This window comes from Leuciscus leuciscus, assembly GCF_965113295.1.
Source record: "Leuciscus leuciscus genome assembly, chromosome: 7".
Taxonomy (NCBI): Eukaryota; Metazoa; Chordata; class Actinopteri; order Cypriniformes; family Leuciscidae; genus Leuciscus; species Leuciscus leuciscus.
In genome coordinates, this window is record NC_138731.1 from 10,109,280 (window position 1) to 10,131,067 (window position 21,788).

Here is a 21,788-nt window from a genome sequence, read left to right on the forward strand (position 1 = left end):
TGAAATTTTCTTATAGAATGATCATTTTTATCAAGCTTGTATATTTAAGTTAAGTAATTTCACTTAAATGACAATTAATAGGTAATCTCGATTGCCATTTGAGTGAAATTATTGAATTTAAATATACGAGCTTGATAAAAATGATCATTCTAGAAGAAAATTTCAGATGGCATTTAGAGGCTTTTGCATCTGAACTCTTCATATATACACACACACACACACACACACACATATATACACATACATACACACACACAGTATATATATATATATATATATATACACACCACCTGACGCGAAGCATATATAGGTGGTTCTTTGCCTATATTTGTTCTTTTATGTATATATATATATAATACTAAATGAATTTATTAACTTTTTAACCATTTTCTTTTAACTTTTTGAATCAATGTTTGAGCAGTGACTATTTAGAGCAAATACATAAATATTGAAATACATTTATATTGAATGTTGTCAAAACGCTGAAAAATATTTCAGACTTCGTCAAGCTCTGGTGTTGTCATGATCGGGGGTTGCTGGTAGTGAAGAGAGAAGCTCTCGGCGCCGAGGTCTCAGTGCCGCACACGCTACCGCACGCCTGGGAAACGCAGATTTCCCTGACAAGAGAAAATCACAGGCGTCTCCGGGGAATAGGGAATTAGCTACGACAGCTCTTACTCCTGTGGAAGAGCTCTGAGGGAAGCATCTGTTTAAAGCTGTGATGAATATGTTGTTTTAATCCTTGCCTCTGGTTTTCCGCAGAAGTTAATTATTCTAATCTTCAGTTCTCGCCTTTCTCTAATGTAGTTTAGCCTCCTGATCCCAGAGAGAGAGAGAGAGAGAGAGAAAGCACCATGTTTTCTCATTTCACTGCAGTTATGCTGGAAGTAGATGGAAATGCTGAAGAGCGGGAGATTTTATAGTTAAACGCTGTGCGCTTAGGCAGATTTTTGACTGTCGGCATAAAGTCTGTTGCGTTCTGCAACACTGTGGCCAGATCTACAGACATAGGGAGTGACATTTAAAGTGGCCAATCACAGCTCGATATTATAAATGTGACAAGCAAATGTGAAATTGGACATAAGAGGTAATATACTGTTGTATCCTTACTCTCTCTGCACATTTACCATCGTTCAACAAATCTGCATGGGCAAAACCCAGTCATGTCGATAGGAATCCACGCGTTTGGGAATTTTGTGTGAGGACGAAAGTTATCCGAATGCAGATTTGGCAACAGGTTCAAGTTGGTTATGTGGATTCGCTGCGATGACCAACAGAAAGTGACTTCCGTGTGAGCTTTGCTTCATACATCGCTACACTATTGACAATAGACAATGGACCTTTTTTGTCTGCAAAAATTTCTGCATAATTTTGGTAATGCAACCTGGTGACACATCATGAAAATCTGACTTTTTTTTTATGTTTAAGTCCTATAATCGGGTCCCCGGTGCATCTACCAACCCAGAAAACATGAAAAGTGAATCCCAGTCACTTTGTTTTGGAGAGCCTTTCTCTGCAAGCATGTCAAAAAATAAACCAATTATTTCACTCCCCTTCTGATGAAAGGAAGGGGATCTTATTATAATATTACCTCTTAATCTGCATGTTTACACCCACGGCGCCGCCATTGGTTTTCACTAGCGACAACAGTGTAACCAGTTCTAACGCAATGGCAAAAGTTCCAGCAAAGCAAGCAAACTGTTTTGTCGTACAGACGAGCACTGAACACTATTTAGAGTCCCAGCCTCAGATGAGGTGGATTCATTTTATTTTCAACGGAAATCTCCCAGAAACAGATGAATCAATGTAACTCCACAACTACATAAATGTACCCACTAACCATTCAGAAACGTCCAGGACAGTATTTTAAAGTCAGCTAGTAATGTCATATATACAGGCTGATAGTACATGTTGACTTGACCTGTGACTCTCACCTGTAGAAGCTGAAGGCGGTCCTCAGTCATCAGATCCCTCAGGTGACGAACGGTGACGCAGACAAGACCCAGAGCAGCGAGACTCCGCCCCCAGCCCCGCCCCTGGCTGAGGAGCCACGCCCCCAGTGCACTACACAACAGCCTGCCACATCCACTACAGAGACGCCCGTATGTTAAAATATTTTTTTTATATATATAAATTATATTATACTAATATACATAAATTTGATGATAGTTAAAATATTGAATTCAATGTGAGTCGTCACAATCGTCCACCATATCAGTATCGGCCGATATATGTTCATCTTTGATGTTATTGTTATCGGCCCGATATATTAAAGCTGATAAATAATGGATAATTTCCTTCAGCTGAGACGCTCCAGATGTGCAACTGTTCACCCTGATGGTTCTGAACTGCTTGAAATATGACTGGAAGTACTTCAAAAAGGAAAATACAGTTCAGTGCAACATGTACAGCGCAAGTCTGTCATTTAGGCTACATACAGTTATAATAAGAACATTATAATTGTGTACTTGGGACATGGCTTTTAATAGTGAGACTTTTGTTTTTGTAATTAGGCTCTCAAAATGATATAAAAATTTGGATTTAGATCTATCGGCCAATATATCGGTTATCAACTTTCAAATATAAAGGATTATCGGTTATCGTATCGGCCCAAATGTTCATATCGGTGCGTCCCTAAGGACTAGTGCACTACTTTTCAAAAGTTTTTTGGTGTTTTTGAAAAAAGTATTTTGTGCTCACCGAGGCTGCATTTATTTAATCGAAAACGCAGTTATAATAGTAATATTGTGAGATATTTATAATTTATTACAGAAATCATTCTAATATGATGATTTGGCACTCAAAAAAACATTTCTTATTGGCAATGTTGAAAACAGTTGTGCTGCTTTTTTTGTGAAAATTGATACTTTCGGGATTTTTTTGTAACAATGTAAACGGATTTACTGTCAGTTTTGACCAATTGAATGCATCCTTGCTGAATAAAAGTATTATTTTATTATAACAACATCTTAATGACTCCAAACCCTTGAACAGAAGTACATGAGTAGTTTTATGAATAAACGTTATCTTTTAACTCATTAATGAAGAAATTGTTGTTCGTTGTTAGTTACATGATACCTAACGCATTTACTATGATTACGAAATTGTACCTTATTTTAAAGTGTTACTAATAACTCCTATGTCAAACAGTGATAATATTTAAAAAATATATATAATATTTGACAAACATCTAATCAAATGCAATGTACATTTTATAGTCTGTAATAATGGTAGCACTTTATTTTACAGTCCTGTTCCTCATGTACATACTATGTACTTATTATAGTAATCACAATAACTGGGTAATAATAAGTAGGTACTACTGAACCTGAACCTTATCCCTAAACCTTACCTTAACCCATGTAGTTACCTCATATTACCAGTACTTTCTTAGGTGAGTACACGTACAGTCAAATAAAGTGCACCCATAAATATTAATATATGTTTTCTTTTTCGTCAACGCTTGGCAGGTGCAAGTTTTGATTGAACATATGATTAAAAATACCACTAAAAAGTCCTAATTAATCTGTGTTTGTACGTTTGATTGCCGGCCTGTTTTAGGTGTCTCCCGCCCCCCCAGCCCAACACACAACCAGTACCGGTGGGCGACGGCGGAGAACCACCAGCGAAGACCCCGACGAGAAAAGACGCAAGTTTCTGGAACGAAACAGAGCCGCCGCTTCTCGCTGCCGGCAAAAGAGGAAAGTCTGGGTGCAGAGTCTGGAGAAAAAAGCAGAAGACTTGAACAGCGTGAACGGACAGCTACAGGTACACACACACATGCGCCAGACTCTCTTTGAGTGTATTAATGTGTGCGTTTGAGAGCCAGACAAAGATGGTGATGAAGTCATTAATGTAAATTAAGAAGTGTGTTTGCATGACAGCCACGGCGTGATTGTTCGAGTCTCCTGCATCGATATGGCCCTGTCAATAAAGACGTTTCCTCCAGATGTCATCGGCACACAAGCGTGTCGCCTGTTCTGTCGGAGCGTTTGTGAGCTGCCCTGCAACTCTCTCAGGGAAAGCCGTCTCGTTCTCAACCCCCGTTTTGTAGCAGGCAATTAGGATCCGCCACTGACAAGTTCGAAACAGTTCACGTAACCGTTGTCTCTGCTGATAACGGAGAATGTGGCTCGGCGTCGGCACGTTCCAGACAATTTAATGAGATGTGCCACTGTTTATTTGCACGCTGTCTCTTTCATTTGTCCATTTAAACAAAGCGCAATGCGTTCGCGAAGGGGTGGGGGAAGGGCGATTAATTTGTGGCTTATATGAACGAATAGACTAACATGAAACAGATGGAGAGCTGAAGAAGAGTGTTGGGAATGTTTGGGACTCTGAAAGCGAGCGTGACAGTATGTTTCATCGGAGAGAAGGTGTTTAATACGAGCACATTTATCAGCGCTGATGGGCTGGTGTAATTGTCCCGTTGGCCCAGCTGATCAGAGCGTAGAGCTCTAATGATGCTCAATTACGTTAACATCATCCTTAACTGGCTTTTTAACGAGGTGTCAGGGTTTCAGACCAGCGCACGGTAACACTCGAGCCAAACATCCCCCCTGTGCTGTCTTTATGGATGCAGCCGGTTTGCGAAAGCATTAAACACTTTAATGGCCTGAGCGGACCTGATCTTACTGGAAACGGCAGAAGGGACAATTGAGATTCGTCCGATTTTATACATTTCATTTGATGTTTTCGGTTTAAAAGCAGAGTGGGAGGACCGCACCTGAAGCCATATGTCACTTTAGATGTTCGTGTCATTGAAAGTTCACTGGTGAAATACCTGGAAGCAAAATATTAACAATAACAACTTGCAAAACATGTTAAATTTATGTTGCTTTCTTTGTTTTTCTGACAGCTAGAGACCAAAATATTGCCCTGTTACAGGTTAACTCATTGACCAGTGTTTGGGAATTTTCCTGGCCAGACTTAAATGTGTTTTCAATTAAATCTTAACTTGGTGACTAAGACTCTTATGCTCACCAAGGCTGGATTTATTTATTCAAAAATACAGTAAAAACTGTAAAATTGTGACATTTTCTATGTGAATATATTGTTAAAATGTAATTTATTCCTGTGATCAAAGCTGAATTTTCAGCATCATGTGACACTCCAGTCTTCAGTGTCACATGATCCTTCAGAAATCATTCTAATATGATGATATGATGATAAAGAAATACTCATGATTGTTATCAGTGTTGAAAAACAGTCTGCAGGTCATAATTTAATAATTTTTTTATAGAATTTTTGTAACATTATAAATGTCTTTACTGTCAAGTATCAATTTCCTTTTTTTTATCGCACATTTTTATGTTTAGACCATTTCAAGGTTTATTTTGTGATATGCATTATCCTGCTCATACATCTACTCACCAAATAAACATTACTTACACTTTTACATTAAAACATTAAACATTAAAAACACTTATTATATGGAAGGAAACATTTACAGATTGACATGAAATTAGCACATCTATGAAGGAAATAATTTGCCCGAAACTGCGTTAAATGTAAGCTATAGCGTAATATATTTGACCCCAAAATTGGCCAATCATTCCAGACCGCTAGGCAGTTCACTATTTATTACAGTTAATATGTATTCGTCGTCTCTCAGCCATTGGCCACACCGTCTGTTAATATCAACATGGCAAATGAACACCCATACCGGTCCTCCATCGTCTTATTTTAGCGTCAGCGTTGAGAACGGTGTTGCGTGAGTTATTTTCAAGTGAATAATAATAATAGCTTGCTTTGGTGAAGGTGATGCCCATACTAAATGACTGGATATTGTAGTCTTTTGTGCATTTTGATGTGATATGGGAAACTGAGAGAGAGAGAGACAGAGAGAGAGAGACAGAGAGAGAGAGACAGAGAGAGAGAGACAGAGAGAGAGAGACAGAGAGAGAGAGAGAGAGAGAGAGAGAGACAGAGAGAGAGAGAGAGAGAGAACAGAGAGAGAGAGACAGAGACAGAGAGAGAGAGAGAGAGAGAGAGACAGAGAGAGAGAGAGAGAGAGAGACAGAGAGAGAGAGAGAGAGAGAGAGAGAGAGAGAGAGACAGAGAGAGAGAGAGAGAGAGAGAGGCCTACTTTGTGGTCGTAATGGAAGATGTCAGTTGGTAGTGAGCATTGCCACAGTGTTGGAGCAGCTGTGTTTAAATCTGCTTCTCCTCTGCACACCACGCCAGCACTGCCAAGATAAAACAGATGGAATGAAATAAACTGGCCCGCTTTTAGACCGCTGCATTAAATGAGGAACAGAGAAAGTGTTTAAATCTGCGCTCTCGTGCCCTTCTTTCACACGCGTTCAGCTCGCTGTAAATCCCGCTTAAAGTCACCTTGGCTGTTAAACAGCCTGTGTTTAGCGCGTGCAGAACAGCACGGCCCCATGGGAGTCCTAACGGCAGACGAGAGTAAATCTCACCAGTGTTTCGCTGACGGAGGGGAGAGCTCTCTCTGTGTTTCTCTCTCCTGGGACTCTGCCATTAACCAGCTATAATTGTGTCCCAAAAAAAGCTTAAATGAAGACGGGCTAATGATCTTTTTCTGTTGATTCCTCACTATAATCTGCTCATCTTGATGGGTCACATGCTTGTTTCTCTCTGTCCAGAATGAGGTGACTCTTCTGCGTAGTGAGGTGGCCCAGCTGAAGCAGCTCTTACTGGCTCATAAAGACTGTCCCGTGACACTCCTGCAGAAGAAATCAGGATACCACCGTGAGTACCTCATCACGAGCCACAGCAGATTCACACTGACTGACTATCAGTTTGCTTCGTCATCAGACTCACGCTGCCTGCTTCGAGATGTAGATTTAGCACTTATGGATCATAACAGCCATAAAATGTGTTTATATTTAGTTTATTTGTATTAGAGACAGCATGAAGTTAACACTGATGGCATGTTTCTGTGCTCTTAACCCTGTAAAGCCTGACATATGACATAATAGTCAACAAATGGAAAGTTTTTTTAACCTTTTAAAAATCGAAAAAAATAATTAAAAAATTCGTACAATATCGGTTTTTAGTATCGCATTTGATTTACATCAGGCTTTTATGACTCATATAAGCGTGACATAGCGAAAAAACACGTTAGTTTTATTCAGAGGCCCAAACTGAGCAAAATATGCAATTTGGTGCAGTTCCTGATATTTATATTGCCAAAATGTTATATAAAAAAATTCTGATCGCTTATGTAAATCAATCAGATCAAAGTTGAAATGGAACAGTTTTTTTACCTTTTAAAACTCATAAAAAAAAAATCTAAATTTGTTTTGTTTAGTATCATATTTGGTACATCAGGATTTTATGGCTCATATAAGTATGATATAGTGAGAATATGGAGGAAAAACATTAGTTTTGTTCAGGCCCAAACTATTAACAATTTTTTTAATATATATTAGGCACAAACTGAGCAAAATATGCAATTTGGTGCAGTTCCTGATATTTATATCACCAAAAAAAGTAATATGAATTTCTGATCGCTTATGTAAATCAATAAGATCTTATCATATCAGTCAACTTGCATAAAATGCTTATAAATATCAGTTGTCACTCTTTATCCCCCAATAATGTCTTAGAGAGATGATATTAAATGCTTAGTTTTATGATCAAAGCTCTGTAGTTTTAAAACATAATGCAATGCAATACAATGATGATTGAGAGATGAACTAATAAACCTTACTTAAAAGCCTGATGGATTTGATACTTCAATTTGAACATGATTTTTCTATATAAAAAAAAATAAAAATAAAAAGATGTATGGATAATCGAGTAAGTCCAGTAAATGTTTATCTTGAAATATTTTCTAACAACATAAACGTTATTCTTACATTTTACTTTATGCTTTGAAATCTTTAATGATTTTGATAAAGACGTGTGAACCACGAGCTGGAGGTGGACGTTTCTACAAGTACACTAAAAGGCCTTTTACATGCTAAAATATATAAACTATTACTTAAGTATCAGTGTATTTTTAAGCAAAGTTTTGATCATTTAGAGGCCTTTGTGAAATTGAAGTATTATACAGTGAAATGACAAATATCATAGTTTTCCAGAGTTGTGAATGTGAACTTGCAGTGTCAATTTTTATTGAGATAAAAGATTTTGCATCACAAAAAAATGGCTGTTTATTTAAAAATCTTTTTATTTTGTTATCCTCACTAGAATCACTCAAGGACAAACATTGGCAGCTCAACCAGTGTCGTCCGATTCACAATTCACATTTGTTTTGGCATTGTTGCCTGCCTTTAGATAGGGCAGTGTGTAGATGTGACCGGAAGTAAGCAGAGAGAGGACGGGCCGCGAGCTGGGATTGGTTGCCTGACTCACTCACTAATGAAAATGCCTGTGTACTGTACATTGTTTGGGTTGGGAAACACATAAGCTGGTTGCTTACTGGCCCAAGTCAGAAGAGTCAATCTCAATCCAGAGATTTCATTCACAAAGCCGCAATTCCAGTTGTTAAATTTTGCTCAGGATTCAATATCATGTAATCTCACTGAAAGCCTTTTCTTTCTTTGGAAATGAGTAAAATCTCTGGACTGCCAGCTCTGCTTAATGGACTTGTTCTGTCTTTATTGGTTTACTTTATTTGTTTTTTTGACTATAACAGATGAGTGTTATTCCTAATGGGTGTTTTTTTGATGAAATGTGAAGAGTGGAAAATGAACTAGCCCTGAGTGTGAAATAACACAGATTCATCTCGTCCCATTATTACCGCAGAACGCCGAGGACTCATATATATAAAAAAAATGATCCCCACTGTATGTAGCGCTGTCCTCTTTAAGATGAGTGATAAAGAGGCATTCAGAAACCGAGGGTTGCTTTTGTTACACACGCGTCTTTGGCCGTTATGCTTTAATGACACCTTGTGAAATGTGCAGATCTGCGGCTCGTCTGCCATATGCAGCCACTTCATATCAATTAGCTGTTGTCAGAGGGACAGAGAAGCGGATGTGGGAGTGAATGTGTGTACGCTTTTGCCAGAACCCCTTCTGTGGGCTTCAACAGACACTGGAGCTTAGCGCTCTGCTAGTGTGGAAGCTCTTTTGGTAACACTTTATCTTACAGTGTCCTTCTTACATATGTTACATGTACTTACCATAGTAATAACAGTAAATTATGCATAATTACATGCAACTTACCCTCAACCAAATCCTTATCCTACCCTAACCCTATAGTAAGTACATGTTGTTAATTATTATTACTCAGGGTTACCCTTTATTTTAAGGTGTCATTGTTACACTGTAATTATATATTTAAGTACTGAGTAAGGTAACACTATTTTACAGTGTCATTGTTACATGTTACATGTAATTACTGTAGTAATGGCTATAAATTATGCATAATTACAACTAAACCAAACCCTAATCCTAATCCTATAGTAAGTACTTGTCGTTGCTTAATATTACTCAGTACTTAAATATATAATTACACTGTAACGCAGACACTTTAAAATAAAGGGTTACACTTTATTTTAAAGTGTCATTGTTACAGTGTAATTATATATTTAAGTACTGAGTAATATTAAGCAACTACATGTACTTACTATAGGGTTAGGGTAGGATTAGGATTTGGTTGAGGGTTAGTTGCATGTAATTATGCATAATTTACTGTTATTACTATGGTAAGTACATGTAACATGTAACAATGACACTGTAAAATAGTGTTACCTTACTCAGTACTTAAATATATAATTACAGTGTAACAATGACACCTTAAAATAAAGTGTAACCCTGAGTATCTACATGTACTTACTATAGGGTTTGGGTAGGATAAGGATTTAGTTTAGGGTTAGTTGCGTGTAATTATGCATAATTTACTGTTATTACTATGGTAAGTACATGTAACATATGTAACAAGGACACTGTAAGATAAAGTGTAACCCTGAGTAATAATAATTAACAATATGTACTTACTATAGAGTTACGGTAGGATAAGGATTTAGTTGAGGGTTAGTTGCGTGTAATTATGCATAATTTACTGTTATTACTATGGTAAGTACATGTAACATATGTAACAAGGACACTGTAAGATAAAGTGTTACCAAATAAAGTGTAACCGCATTTTTTTTTTACATAACTTCCAACGCTTGGATTTCACACCTTGGCTGATACGTCGTTGGCTTTGTGTGTGTTTGTGTGTCTGTGTTTGGCTCAGTTTGTAACCCAGCGCTGACTTGTATTGACAATGATTGCCTCCAAAATGAGTGTATTATAGCAGAGAGTCTGACAGAAGTGCCGTTTCGCAACCGGGATGCGCCGCTGCAGCCGTGCAGTTCATTATGCGACGCCATTGTTAAGCAGCTTGACTGACAAGTCTCATGCATATAATGAGCGGGATGGTTGTCGGATGAGATTGGGTTGTCTGAAAGCGGGTTCATTTGCAGGCATTGGTAGGTCTTTGCAAGGCAGAGGAGAGCATGGAGATGATCGAAACCATTCCTCAATCCTGTCTATGCGTCCGAATGCTGTGAGGGGTCATATATTAGTCACCTGTGCAAATGAGGCTCAGAGAAGAGCATCGTTCTGTCTCTGTAAACAACGCTGGTTTGTGCCACATTCATTGCAGGATGGAGAAGCAGCAGATGGTCATCACCTGTCAAAGAACGGTCTTAATATGGTGGAAAAAGTGCAAACGTCAGTGCGCTCACATTCGGTCACCTGAACGCTCTCGTCTTGTTCGATCCATAGCAGTCTGTTAGGCCTGAAATATATTGATATCGTATCGTATTGTGCCTCATTAGGACAGGTGTAAAGTATGGCCGACGAGATCTCGCTTGGCAAAGCATTTTAAGCAACTACATGTACTTACTATAGGGTTAGGGTAGAGTTAGGGTTTGGTTGAGGGTTAGTTGCATGTAATTATGCATAATTTATAGTTTTTACTATAGTAACTGCATGTAACAATGACACTGTAAAATAAAGTGTTACCAAGCATTTTCATTTTGTGATTGCACACTCCCGTCTCGTTCGATCCATACGAGAAATATATTTGAAAACTGCATTGTGCCTGGTTAGGACTGGTGTAAAGCATGGCCGACGAGATCTCGCTTGGCAAAGCATTTTCATTTGTGATTGCGTACTTAAGTAAAGTATGTTTCTGGCCTTAATCTCTCAGGCAGTGCTGCCCTGGTAGCAGGTGGGGGGAAATTACCCAGGATGCCCTGCAAGCAGGGCAGGCCATGCCTCCGCTTGGCATTGTACAAGCCCATCTGCTCACGGCGGAGACGATCCGAGAGGAGGTGAGCGGAGAGCGGTCTCAGGAGCGTGTATGATAATATATCACCCCCGTTCCTGCTTAATACCATTAGGAGTGATTACAGATGCCTGAACATGTAAATGAAGAGAGGAGAAAACCCAACTCAGTTTTCTGTGTTCAACCCAGTCTCTCTCTTGAAGCCAACATGGATGTGACTTAAACTGCACTTCATCGACTGGCCTCTAGAGACAGGCTGCAAAAGAGAGTCAATCCCATAGACCCCCATGTTAAAACGCCCAACTTTACAGCAGAAAAAAACGTGTTTACAGTCTGGTGCAAAAAGTGGTTTTGGTCTATAAAGCTAATTTTGCCCTTCATGACGACTGTGAGGGGGGTGAATTTTTTTTATAACTCATCCGTTTAAATGATATTAAGCCTTAAAGGTATGCATAATTAAGGGCGTGGCCACTTGAGTGACAGGTGGATTGGCACTAATGTCACTACTAGCCGTTTGTCTGCTAGCATTAGCGTCACGTCACCTCAGCTAATCCGCCTCGCTGCCCAGTTTCGTTTATCCGGGAGTGACGCGTGGCCAAGATGGCGACGGCGACTCCGCCCACTTTGGGCTTCAAAAATGCTCTTCAGATACACTATGGGTGACATCACGGACACTACGTCCATATTTCTTTACAGTCTACGCTTCGACCTTACGTGCACCGAGCCGGCGAGGGTATTTACAACCCCATGGCAAACACGAAAAGTCACCTGATCCGGAGCCCAGTCAATTCAGACGCTTCAGAACCGAACACACAGTCTAATACCTCCCGCATTAATTACCAAGTGCCGTTTCGTGCGGTTCTTGCTTCATTAGCTATATTAATTATCATGGGTAGTCTGCATTTCTTTTTGAGTCGAGCGAGCGAGCGAGAGAGAGAGAGAGAGAGTGTGAGCGGGCCTTTTTTCATTCCCTTCCTCATCAGGAGCCAATTAATTCAATGCAACTGCAGAACAGCTGGTGGCATTTGGACCGCGCATCTCTGCCGCTCTCCTGTGTGTGTATCATTAAAATCAGGTGCAGTAATTATCTGTCGCTGCAGTAGTTGGCAGGGAAGGAAGGGGATCGAGCGCGAGTCTGGCCACACGCTACAGCCTCTAATATACCCTGATGATGTTGCTTTAAAATGACATTGTAACTTTAATTAAAGGTTACAAAGCAAGCACAGGGATTAATAAAAGACAAAGCATTGGACTGGGAAAGTCTTTAATCGCAATCATGCCAGCAACTCATCCGGTGCGAACGAACTTTAGATGTTTGCTGAGCTTTCTCCCTCTCGGGTTCAGATTCGGCTGTTTAGCGTGGGCAGTTAGTGCCTGATGTTAGACGTCATCACTGCAGCTCGAGAGTGATCAGTCACATGGTAATCACAGGGCAGGTGAGGCTAAGGGAACGATGGCACCATACGGCCAGCTGAGCAACAGCCAGTGGCAGTGCAATCAATATCCATATCTGTTTAAACTTTGAACACATTTGTTGCTGTCTAGGGTTGTCACAATTTCAGATGTTGTCCTCCTACTGTCCTGCAGAGTTGAGCTCCAGCCATGATGAAACTCCCCTGTAGCGTTCTAGTAATCCTGGAGATATTGATTCAGGTGTGTTTGATTGGGGTTTGATCTAAACACTGCAGGACCTACTATGCTGGAGGATCAAATAAGATAGTTACTGCCACTGGACTATCATATGTGTAGTATTAACATGATATAAATATTAAATTGTTTAATACATTGTGACACTCCTTTTGCTGACCTTCAGTGCACAGCCAGTGATTGCAATTCACTCAATGTATCATTATGTGGGTATCGAAAAAGTCCAGTCCTGTGCACATCTACTCTAGGTACAATCAGTTTTATAGCTTTAACACGATGTTGAAGGCTGAAAAAGAACTATGCAGGTGCAAATCCTGCTGGAAAATGAAGGAAGCATGAAGTGCTCTGAAAATGTCCTGGTAGACGGCTGCGTTGACTCTGGATTTAATAAAGCACAGTGGACCAAAGTCCTCTTTTCTGATGAGAGCAAATGTTGCATCTCATTTGGAAACCAAGGTCCCAGAGTCTGGAGGAAGAATGGAGAGGCACACAATCCAAGATGCTTGAAGTCCTGTGTGAAGTTTCCACAGTCTGTGTTGGTTTGGGGAGCCATGTCATCGGCTGGTGTTGGTCCACTGTGCTGTCCACTCAACACAGCCGTCTACCAGGACATTCTCAGAGCACTTCATGCTTCCTTCATTTTCCAGCAGGATTTGCACCTGCCCACACTGCCAAACTAACCAAAACCTGGTTCAATAGCCGCGTTTCCACTGTCGGGCCAGGGCCGGGCCAGGGCTTTAAACGGGCCGTGCCGGGCTGATAGCCTCGGGCTAATAGCACCGGGCCTGCGTTTCCACTGCCGGGCCAGAAGCTCCACAGCGCTTCACTAAAACACGTTCGTAACACGCCTCTCTGGAACAACGTCACACTAACCCATTCACCAACAAATGGAAGTTTTATCAGAAAACTAATCAGAAATCACTGGAAACAGCGTTGAAACAGCGTTGAAAACAAACATGATAAAAGCGGCCGTTTGCTGGCATTTTTGTTGTTTACTTGAATATTTAAAACCCAAGCATCGATGTTTTACCACAGGTTTACAATAAAAAGTGATACATTGATCATAATGAATTAATTTATGTCAAAATTGCACATTAGTCACTCAGAAATAAATTACTGTTAGGTCTATTTCACAAAAGAAAGAGGACACACTTACTTCTTCAGTCGCGTCTGTTACTGTTTATCTGGTAGTTACAGGACATATTTACATCACATTTAGAAAGAATGATAATTTCTACAAATACCAAAAATACGACCTGAGGAGCTTTAGCACTCTCTCGACTCCCATACAGATATTTTCCGTCAGAGAAACAGAGGAAGCTCCCGAAAAAAAAGTTGCTTTATTTTATGATAGTCCGGTATAATGAGACGAGACGTAGGCTACTGGCAGATAAAATAAAAACATGACTGTGATAGCCTTTATGATTGGTCTGATTTCTTCAAGCGTTCACTATGTTTTTTTACTATGCGTATCTTCAAGCGTTTACTATGTTTACTATGGTAATGGTTAGCGCGCATAGTCTTTTGCATCACAAACACAAGGCATTCAAACATGAACGCGAGTTAAATTATTTTAAAAGTCTTTAATGCTGACAGAATCATCCGGCGCTGCCGTCTCCCGACTCAGGTATACTCCGCCTCTGTTCGTAACCACTCCTCTAGCCCGAGCTGGCCCGCTCTGGCCCAAGGTATTCGACGGGCCAGAAATCCTGGCCGCTGGCCCCGAGTAAGCCCCGATCAAGCCCCGGAAGTGACAGTGGAAACGCGACTGGCCCTGGCACGCACTAGCACAGCCCGGCCCTGGCCCGACAGTGGAAACGCGGCTAATAACCATGATATCACTGTGTAATTACTGTGTGATTTCATGCAATATTCTAATTTTTTTAAATCCTGTTTTCGTGGGTTTTATGAGCTGGAAGCCCAAATTATGTACAAATAAACAACTAAATACTTGAAATCGTTTAAGTTGTGGGCCCTGAATCTATAATCTATGAAGTTTAACGTTTTGAATGGAATTATGGAAATAAATAAACTTTTCCATGATATTCAAATTTTTTGGAAAGGGTCTGTATATATATTTACACTAGCAAATTGGCCTTTTGTGATGCTTTCTGCTACTCTTTTCATGCAGAGGTGAAATCAGCGCATGGCGCTGGTGTTGAGAGGTGTGTAGAAGCCCTGATGTGAATCACGTGTTTGCACACAGATGGTTGAGAAACTGATTTTTCACGGATGTTTTTAATCTTCGAGTCTGAGAGTCGGTTGATTTCACATCATTACACTGGGACAGAAATCAGCAGGAAACATCCACTATGTGAAGGATGCATTAAACTGATCAAGAGTGACAGTGAAGACATTTTGATTGCAAGATGAACTTTTGAACTTTCTATTTCAAAGAATCCTGAAAAAATATGATCAGTTTCCGGACAAATATGAAGCAGCACAACCGTTTTCAACATTGATAATAATCATTAATGTTTCTTGAGCAGCAAATCATCATATTAGAATGATTTCTGAAGGATCATGTGACACTGAAGACTGGAGTAATGATGCTGACAGGAATAGATACCAGTGCATAGATACCAGTGTTGGGGTTACACATTACAAGTAATCAGATTACTTTTTCAAGTAACTAGTAAAGTAACACATTATGTTTAAAGTTACAACAAAATATCTGAGTTACTTTTTCAAATTAGTAACTCAGGTTACTTTGTTTCCCATGTATTGACTGACAGCTCTCCTGTCCTCATGTTGAGTAAATCAGGAGTAAGTACAGAGGCGTTGTGTGTTCGCTGTGTGTGAACATGATGATTACTGTAGATCTAGACTAAATGAGAGCATTTACTCCTCTCACTGGCACAAACACATCCAGTATTCCTCAAAATGAATAAAAACAGTGAAAAGGAAACTCAGAATATTACACAAACCTGCAATAAATAAATGTTGAATTACACAAATATACTTTATGTACTTAATCTCACTTTATTAACAATATCTTTGCTGCTGATCTTCGATGATCTAATTCAACCTATAGGAATAAGCCAAATGACTTTAGAAAAACGTCACATTTTAGTTTTTAATGCTGAAGTTACGCGAGTTGAACTTTTCTTCTCCTGCGTCCTATTCTTCTGTGATCCAGAATGGCAGAACAGCTGAAAGGTTTGTGTGAGCGGCGCCCTCTACTGTACAGGCCTGAATTTATTCATTTCTCTTTTGGAGAGAAAAGGATTTTTACATTTGCCAAAAATATATCTTTTTTTGTTATTAAAAAACAAACAAGCAAGCCCAGCTGAGATGAGAAAAAATCATGCAAAAGTAACGTAACACTTTACTTTCTATAAAAAGTAACTAAGTAACACTATAAGTTACTTTTTAGAGAGTAACGCAATTTTGTAACTTTACCAAACACTGTTAATTACATTTTAAAATATATTCAAATATAAAAGTTATTTTATGACCGTTTTACTGTATTTTATATATATATATATATATATATAAAATATAATATAATATTATTATTATTATATATTTTTTTTTATCTATTTATTTTTTAATCTTCTTTATCACGTCTGGTTCATTCATCATACTGGCAGGTGCATCAAGCACTTTGCATTGTGGGACACTTTGCTCTGGTTGTGTAACTACAAATGTATTTGGTCATCTGGGAATTCTGTGAAACATTTACAAACTGTGCATGGTATATACACACAGCATTATTATTTGTATGATTTCCCCCCACCCATACACACACACACACACACACACACACACATAATTAGCAAACACTATTTTAACAGACAACATAAAACAAAAGCTGCAGTGTGTGTGTAAGCGGTTAAAGCTGCTGCTGCCGGTGTTGTTGAGTCTCCGTCTCTGATGTGATCTGTGTCTGTGTGTCTCAGAGCTGGAGAAGGAGGACAGCGGCGGGGAGATGTCTGTTCCCAGCAGCCCTCAGAACGAGGCCATCCAGCACAGCTCCATCAGCACATCCAACGGCATCAGCTCGTCCACGGCTCTGGGACCCGGACCCGGCCCCGGCCCCGGACCCGCTCTGGGCCCGCCGGCAGAACACAGCACAGAGGAGGACGAGGAGGACGAGGACGAGGAGGAGGAGTCTTCCTCACACGCACAGTCTTCTGGGAGCTGATCTGGCCTCCGATCGCTCAGTCCTGGCAGCCATGTTGAAATGAGCCTCCGTTTTCATTTCAGCTCTTTTCAATCCAGCGTATTTTTACAGAGAGTGAGTACGGAAAGCCCTTGGGAGGCTATGCAGAAACTCAACTGATCGTTATATGTTTTTATTTTTTATTGTGGTGTATTTATTGAGTTAAACTCATGTTTTGGAAGGATCAAGATTCACGATAGCCCAAATGTGTCCGGGTTCATAGTGAAAGGAAATGGACTTACTGAAGCACTATCAGAGGCGTAAAGCTAGAAGAATTGATCACTTTAATTTAAGTTTTACAAAGAGTGCGTACGGTAGTTGGGAAAGCCCTTCGGAGGCTACGCAGAAAACTGTACTGATTGTTTTATGTTTTTTTTCCATTTGTGGTGTATTTATTGAGTTAAACTCAGATTGTGTTGGAAGGATCAAGACGGAATGATTCACGATTCATGTGTCCGGATTCATAATCCACGTTTCCACCGCAGGAACTTTGGGCTGGTTCTCGATGTGTTTCCACCGCAGGAATCAGGGTCTAAATGAAGTTCCTGGTCAAAATTTCCCCATCCGAAAGTCCCTGCTTGCGAGGTAGTACTTCTTCCTTTTCAAAGTTCAGGAACGTTCAGGGGTGGGACTTGGGCGCTGGACATGCTGATTGGTTGAGTACAAGTCGCATTTTGATTGGTTGTCTCCAAAATTTGATTTCATCCACCATTTTTAAAAGTCTTGCGGTGCGTGCAGTGGAGTTTAAAAGATACACCGATAGACCGACGACGAGGTTCAGGCTTTATTAAGCTTAAATTTAGAGGATGAAATCCAGCGGGAACTGTAAAGTAGCGCGCATTGCCTGATCTTCACGGTACTTTAGGCCGCGGTGGAAACGCAGACAGCAAAAGTTCCTGATTTCGGTGTAAACGCGGCTATAGTGAAAGGAAATGCACTATCAGAGGCGTAAAGCTGGAAGAACTGGCCACTTTAATTTCTTTGCCTTTTATATTTTGCACATCCGGAGAGTGGAGGTTTTTTTCAATGCTCATTGTTTTAAGTGCTTGACACAAGCGGTTCCAGCAGATTTGAGCTGTAGCTTTAAATCAAATCTTAAACTGATTGTCCGTCTTCTAGAAATAGTGACGTGTTGTTGTGTGAATGTTTCAGGTGTTTTTTGGCATGTTAAAGGAAGCCTTTCTGACGTGAACGATCGTTCCCCTGGGCAGTGATTGTAGGAGAGCATTCCTCACAATGCAGGTTATTCATTTCTAATTGAAATTAAAATTTAATTAAGTTACATTTTAGGGGAATTTAGTGACGTAGACTTCGCTGAAAGCTTTCCATGGACTTATTTTGATAAGAAGCCTAATGCTTTTTTATAAGATTTTTTTGTTTCCGCTTATTTATAAAGTGACTGACATTGTATTTGTGGTGTCCGACTTTTAGAAACATTGAGAAAAGTCCTTAGTTCATTCACTTAAGTTGTCTTTCTGATTACAGTGTAATTAAGGAAGCATTGTATATGCCATTATGATGAAGTCATTGTATGTCTTGGGATCATGACAAAATAATAATAATAATGTTTTAAAAATCACCTGAACAAACCTTTAACTAAGGCTTTATTTTCCGACCTGTGTAAATGTTTTAAGCAATTCTGTCTTTTTGACTCGACAACTGAAAAAAAACTGGAGCTGCTCTTCAAAAGAAACAATAACAGATATAAAACTCTCTAGTCTTTAAGTTCAACTATTAACTTAAGTTATGCTTAGTGACAATTACTAAGTAAGGAATAGATGAAGTCTTTCATTATTATTATCTCTTTGCGTCCTCTTCTCTCTTTAAAATCTATTGGCTTACTACTGTGTAGTTCTACAAGCATTCTGCTCTGCTTTTAAGAAACTTGATTTTTGTTTATAAGGTACATTTGTATGACAGTTGTTACGTGCTTACATGCATGACTGAATTCTCTAAGAGAATTAGACCAATGTTTTTCAACCATGTCTCTGTTGGGTTGTTGCAGTTCAACATCTTGTTACTCTTAGATTTTCAGCCAGGAAATGGCAGCTTTACAATGGGGGGGGGGTTTGTTCTTATTTACTGGGTCCACTTTGGAAAAAAGGATGTGATAATTATTGTGTTTGCGGTCAACTTGTAACTTGTGAAAGTTATGTATAAATTATAATAAATTAATAAAATGTTGTAATAAATCTTTTATTAGCTCTTTAAAGCCATTCAAAGCCTCAGTCATTATAAAGATTGTCATTGAATGAAACAATGTTTTTTTTTTTTTTTTATTGTCTTGTATCTAGTTTTTATATTATTTATTTATTTATTTATTAGTATGCATGTATGATATTTTGCTTTGTAAACTCTGCCATCTTGTGGAGAAACCTGGAAAATTCAACTCAACATTGTATTGTCACAGCATGGCACAACATTAACAATCAGGTATGTTGAAGTAGTTGTTCCACAAAGTGGGGAAAAGGGAATACCATCCCTGGCTGTAATCATGACAATTTCTACTTAATAATCATGATAATTCCTAAAACTCCAGCCTGAGTTCTCATTCTTCAAAATACAGTAAATAAGAAAAGAAAAAAACATTAACTGCTCAACAATAGGTATAAAAAGCCCTACTAATGAAACAAACCTACATTAACAACAATGCTGGAAAGATATGCATAGTGCTTGCTATGCGATTCATAAATCTGAACGTAATGCAAAGATAAATAAACGTTACAACTTAGCATATCGTTAGCCTCATAGCATAATTGCCAGTCATTTTTTGGCCAAATTGTGATATCTGCCTAACTTCACTGTCCTACCACTGCTGCATCATCCTGCCTTTCTGCCTAAAACATTGAAATATGACTTAGGCAATTATGCTATGAGGCTAACGATATTTAAAGTGTACGCACTATCCAAAAAGTGCAAAATTGTAAAATGGCACGACTCCTTTAAAAGAAAAGGATTCATACACAGCAGAAGAGCTGTTATTAAAGGCCCTGACCCAAACGGCACACTTCATGTGCACTTACAGACTTGTGGACGTACAATGGCCACTGCATGCGCGTTAAAGGGTTAGTTCACCCAAAAATGAAAATTCTGTCAGTAATCACTCACCCTCATGTTGTTCCAACCCAAGACTTTCGTTCATCTTCAGAACACAAATTAAGATATTTTTTATGAGATCTGAGAGCTGGCTCACTTCTCCATAGGCTTCTAGGTAATTGCATCTGCCAGCCCAGAAAGTTAGTAAAGACATCGTTAAAATAGTCCAAGTGACTACAGTGGCTCAACCTTAAAGGTATAGTGGAGGATTTTCCCGAATTTTAGAAAAGAACCGCCCTCTCCACTTTTTGAAAAAATGCACATGCGCAACACTCTCCCTGCTCCCGAGAGGGAACGCCTATTAAACGTGTGCAAGAGAGACGGCTAGCATCGCTAATCATAGCTTACATTAACTTCAGTGATTTTAAATGGATTTCTCCAAATAGCATGCCAAACTTTACCTGTCGAGTAGAAACTTCGCGACTGAGGCATCAGTGGGAAGCCCAACCTGTGCTTTTAGCGCACGCCAGCGTGTGAAATATTCTCCCAAAAAACACTCTGGTCTTGTTTCTTTCTTCAGAGGCCTTTCTCTTCTTGTCATACAATTCGTAGACACTTTTTCTCTTGCGACCCTCAGACATTTTGAAAAAACCCGGTGAGAACGGCGAGCTTCAATGAATGGCTGAAACCGTAGCTCACCACACATATACACCTGAAAGTGCGCATGCGCAGAAAGGATGAGCACGTACGACGGCCTTACGTAAACATATCACCAGAATGATTGACAATTAGGAGGACCAATAGTCTTGATGATCCACCCGGAAAAAGAAAATCCTCCACTGTACCTTTAAATTTATCAAGTGACGAGAATCTTTTTGTGCGAAAAACACAAAAATAACGACTTTATTCAACTGTTGATTTTCCTCTGTGTGAGGTTCACGAGAGCGCCGCGACGCATGCGCGAGCACTGAGAAGATGACGCTCACGATCATTTGATGGGAAAGTGTGAAAGGTAAGCCATTCATTTTGCAGCACTGGTAAGGCACTTTTACGTTTTCTTGTTGGTTTCTCATGATTCGGACATCCAGGAAATGCACACGTTAGACCCATTTTAAACACTACATCGAGACCCATCCGCGTCATCTTATCAGTTCTCACGCGTGTCGTGGCAAATATCCAAATAGTTTGGATGTGGATTCAACCCCAGGATCGCAGGTTGTTTTGGGTTAATCCTCTTCTGGCCATAACGGTTCATATTGAAAAAAAAGATATTTTTTTTTACTTTATTATTTTGATGGTCCCTTTAACACATTCTGATGACTATAAGTAATGTTGCCCCTACATGTCTACTAACTCTCATTAGACTTTTAGTAGAATATTAGTAGACTGGTTGAGTTAGGGTTAGAATAAGATGACATGTAGTTGCAGTAGAAAGTCTGTTGGAGGAGCATCACAATAACGAGTTAGCAGATATTAAGCAGATATTAAGCAGAACGTCTACAAACACTCTAATGAGAGTTAGTTGACATGTAGATGCAAAGTTCCTCACAGTCAACAGAATGTTCAAAAGGGACCATCAATATAAAGTGTTACTGAAAAAAAAGAAATCACAACCTTTTGGTTTGGTTTTCAACTTGTTATGAGCATGCTTCGCCTCTAGGCATCAAGTACACTATACTGGGTGCATGGTTTCTTTTTAGGCGTTAGCTAAAAGGTGCGCCCTAATGAGATGTTGTGCTGCGGCAGG

General features: G+C 39.5%; 1 protein-coding gene and 1 long non-coding RNA gene across 3 annotated transcripts in view; one reads left to right on the forward strand and one right to left on the reverse strand.

The window, feature by feature from the left end:
• atf2 (activating transcription factor 2) overlaps nucleotides 1-19,221 on the forward strand; it is a 39,069-nt gene extending 19,848 nt beyond the window's left edge. For both annotated transcript variants that reach the window (XM_082176182.1, XM_082176183.1), the window contains exons 9-12: nucleotides 1,941-2,102; nucleotides 3,562-3,768; nucleotides 6,609-6,714; nucleotides 16,743-19,221. In XM_082176182.1, coding sequence (XP_082032308.1) covers nucleotides 1,941-2,102; nucleotides 3,562-3,768; nucleotides 6,609-6,714; nucleotides 16,743-16,987 — 720 coding nt within the window. In that variant the 3' untranslated portion in view covers nucleotides 16,988-19,221. The remainder of the gene's footprint in view (nucleotides 1-1,940; nucleotides 2,103-3,561; nucleotides 3,769-6,608; nucleotides 6,715-16,742) is intronic.
• The window catches only part of LOC309503587, a 72,113-nt gene continuing 57,322 nt past the window's right edge, over nucleotides 6,998-21,788 (reverse strand). The window contains exon 2 of the long non-coding RNA XR_014207758.1: nucleotides 6,998-9,153. This is a non-coding gene — a long non-coding RNA (uncharacterized lncRNA). The remainder of the gene's footprint in view (nucleotides 9,154-21,788) is intronic.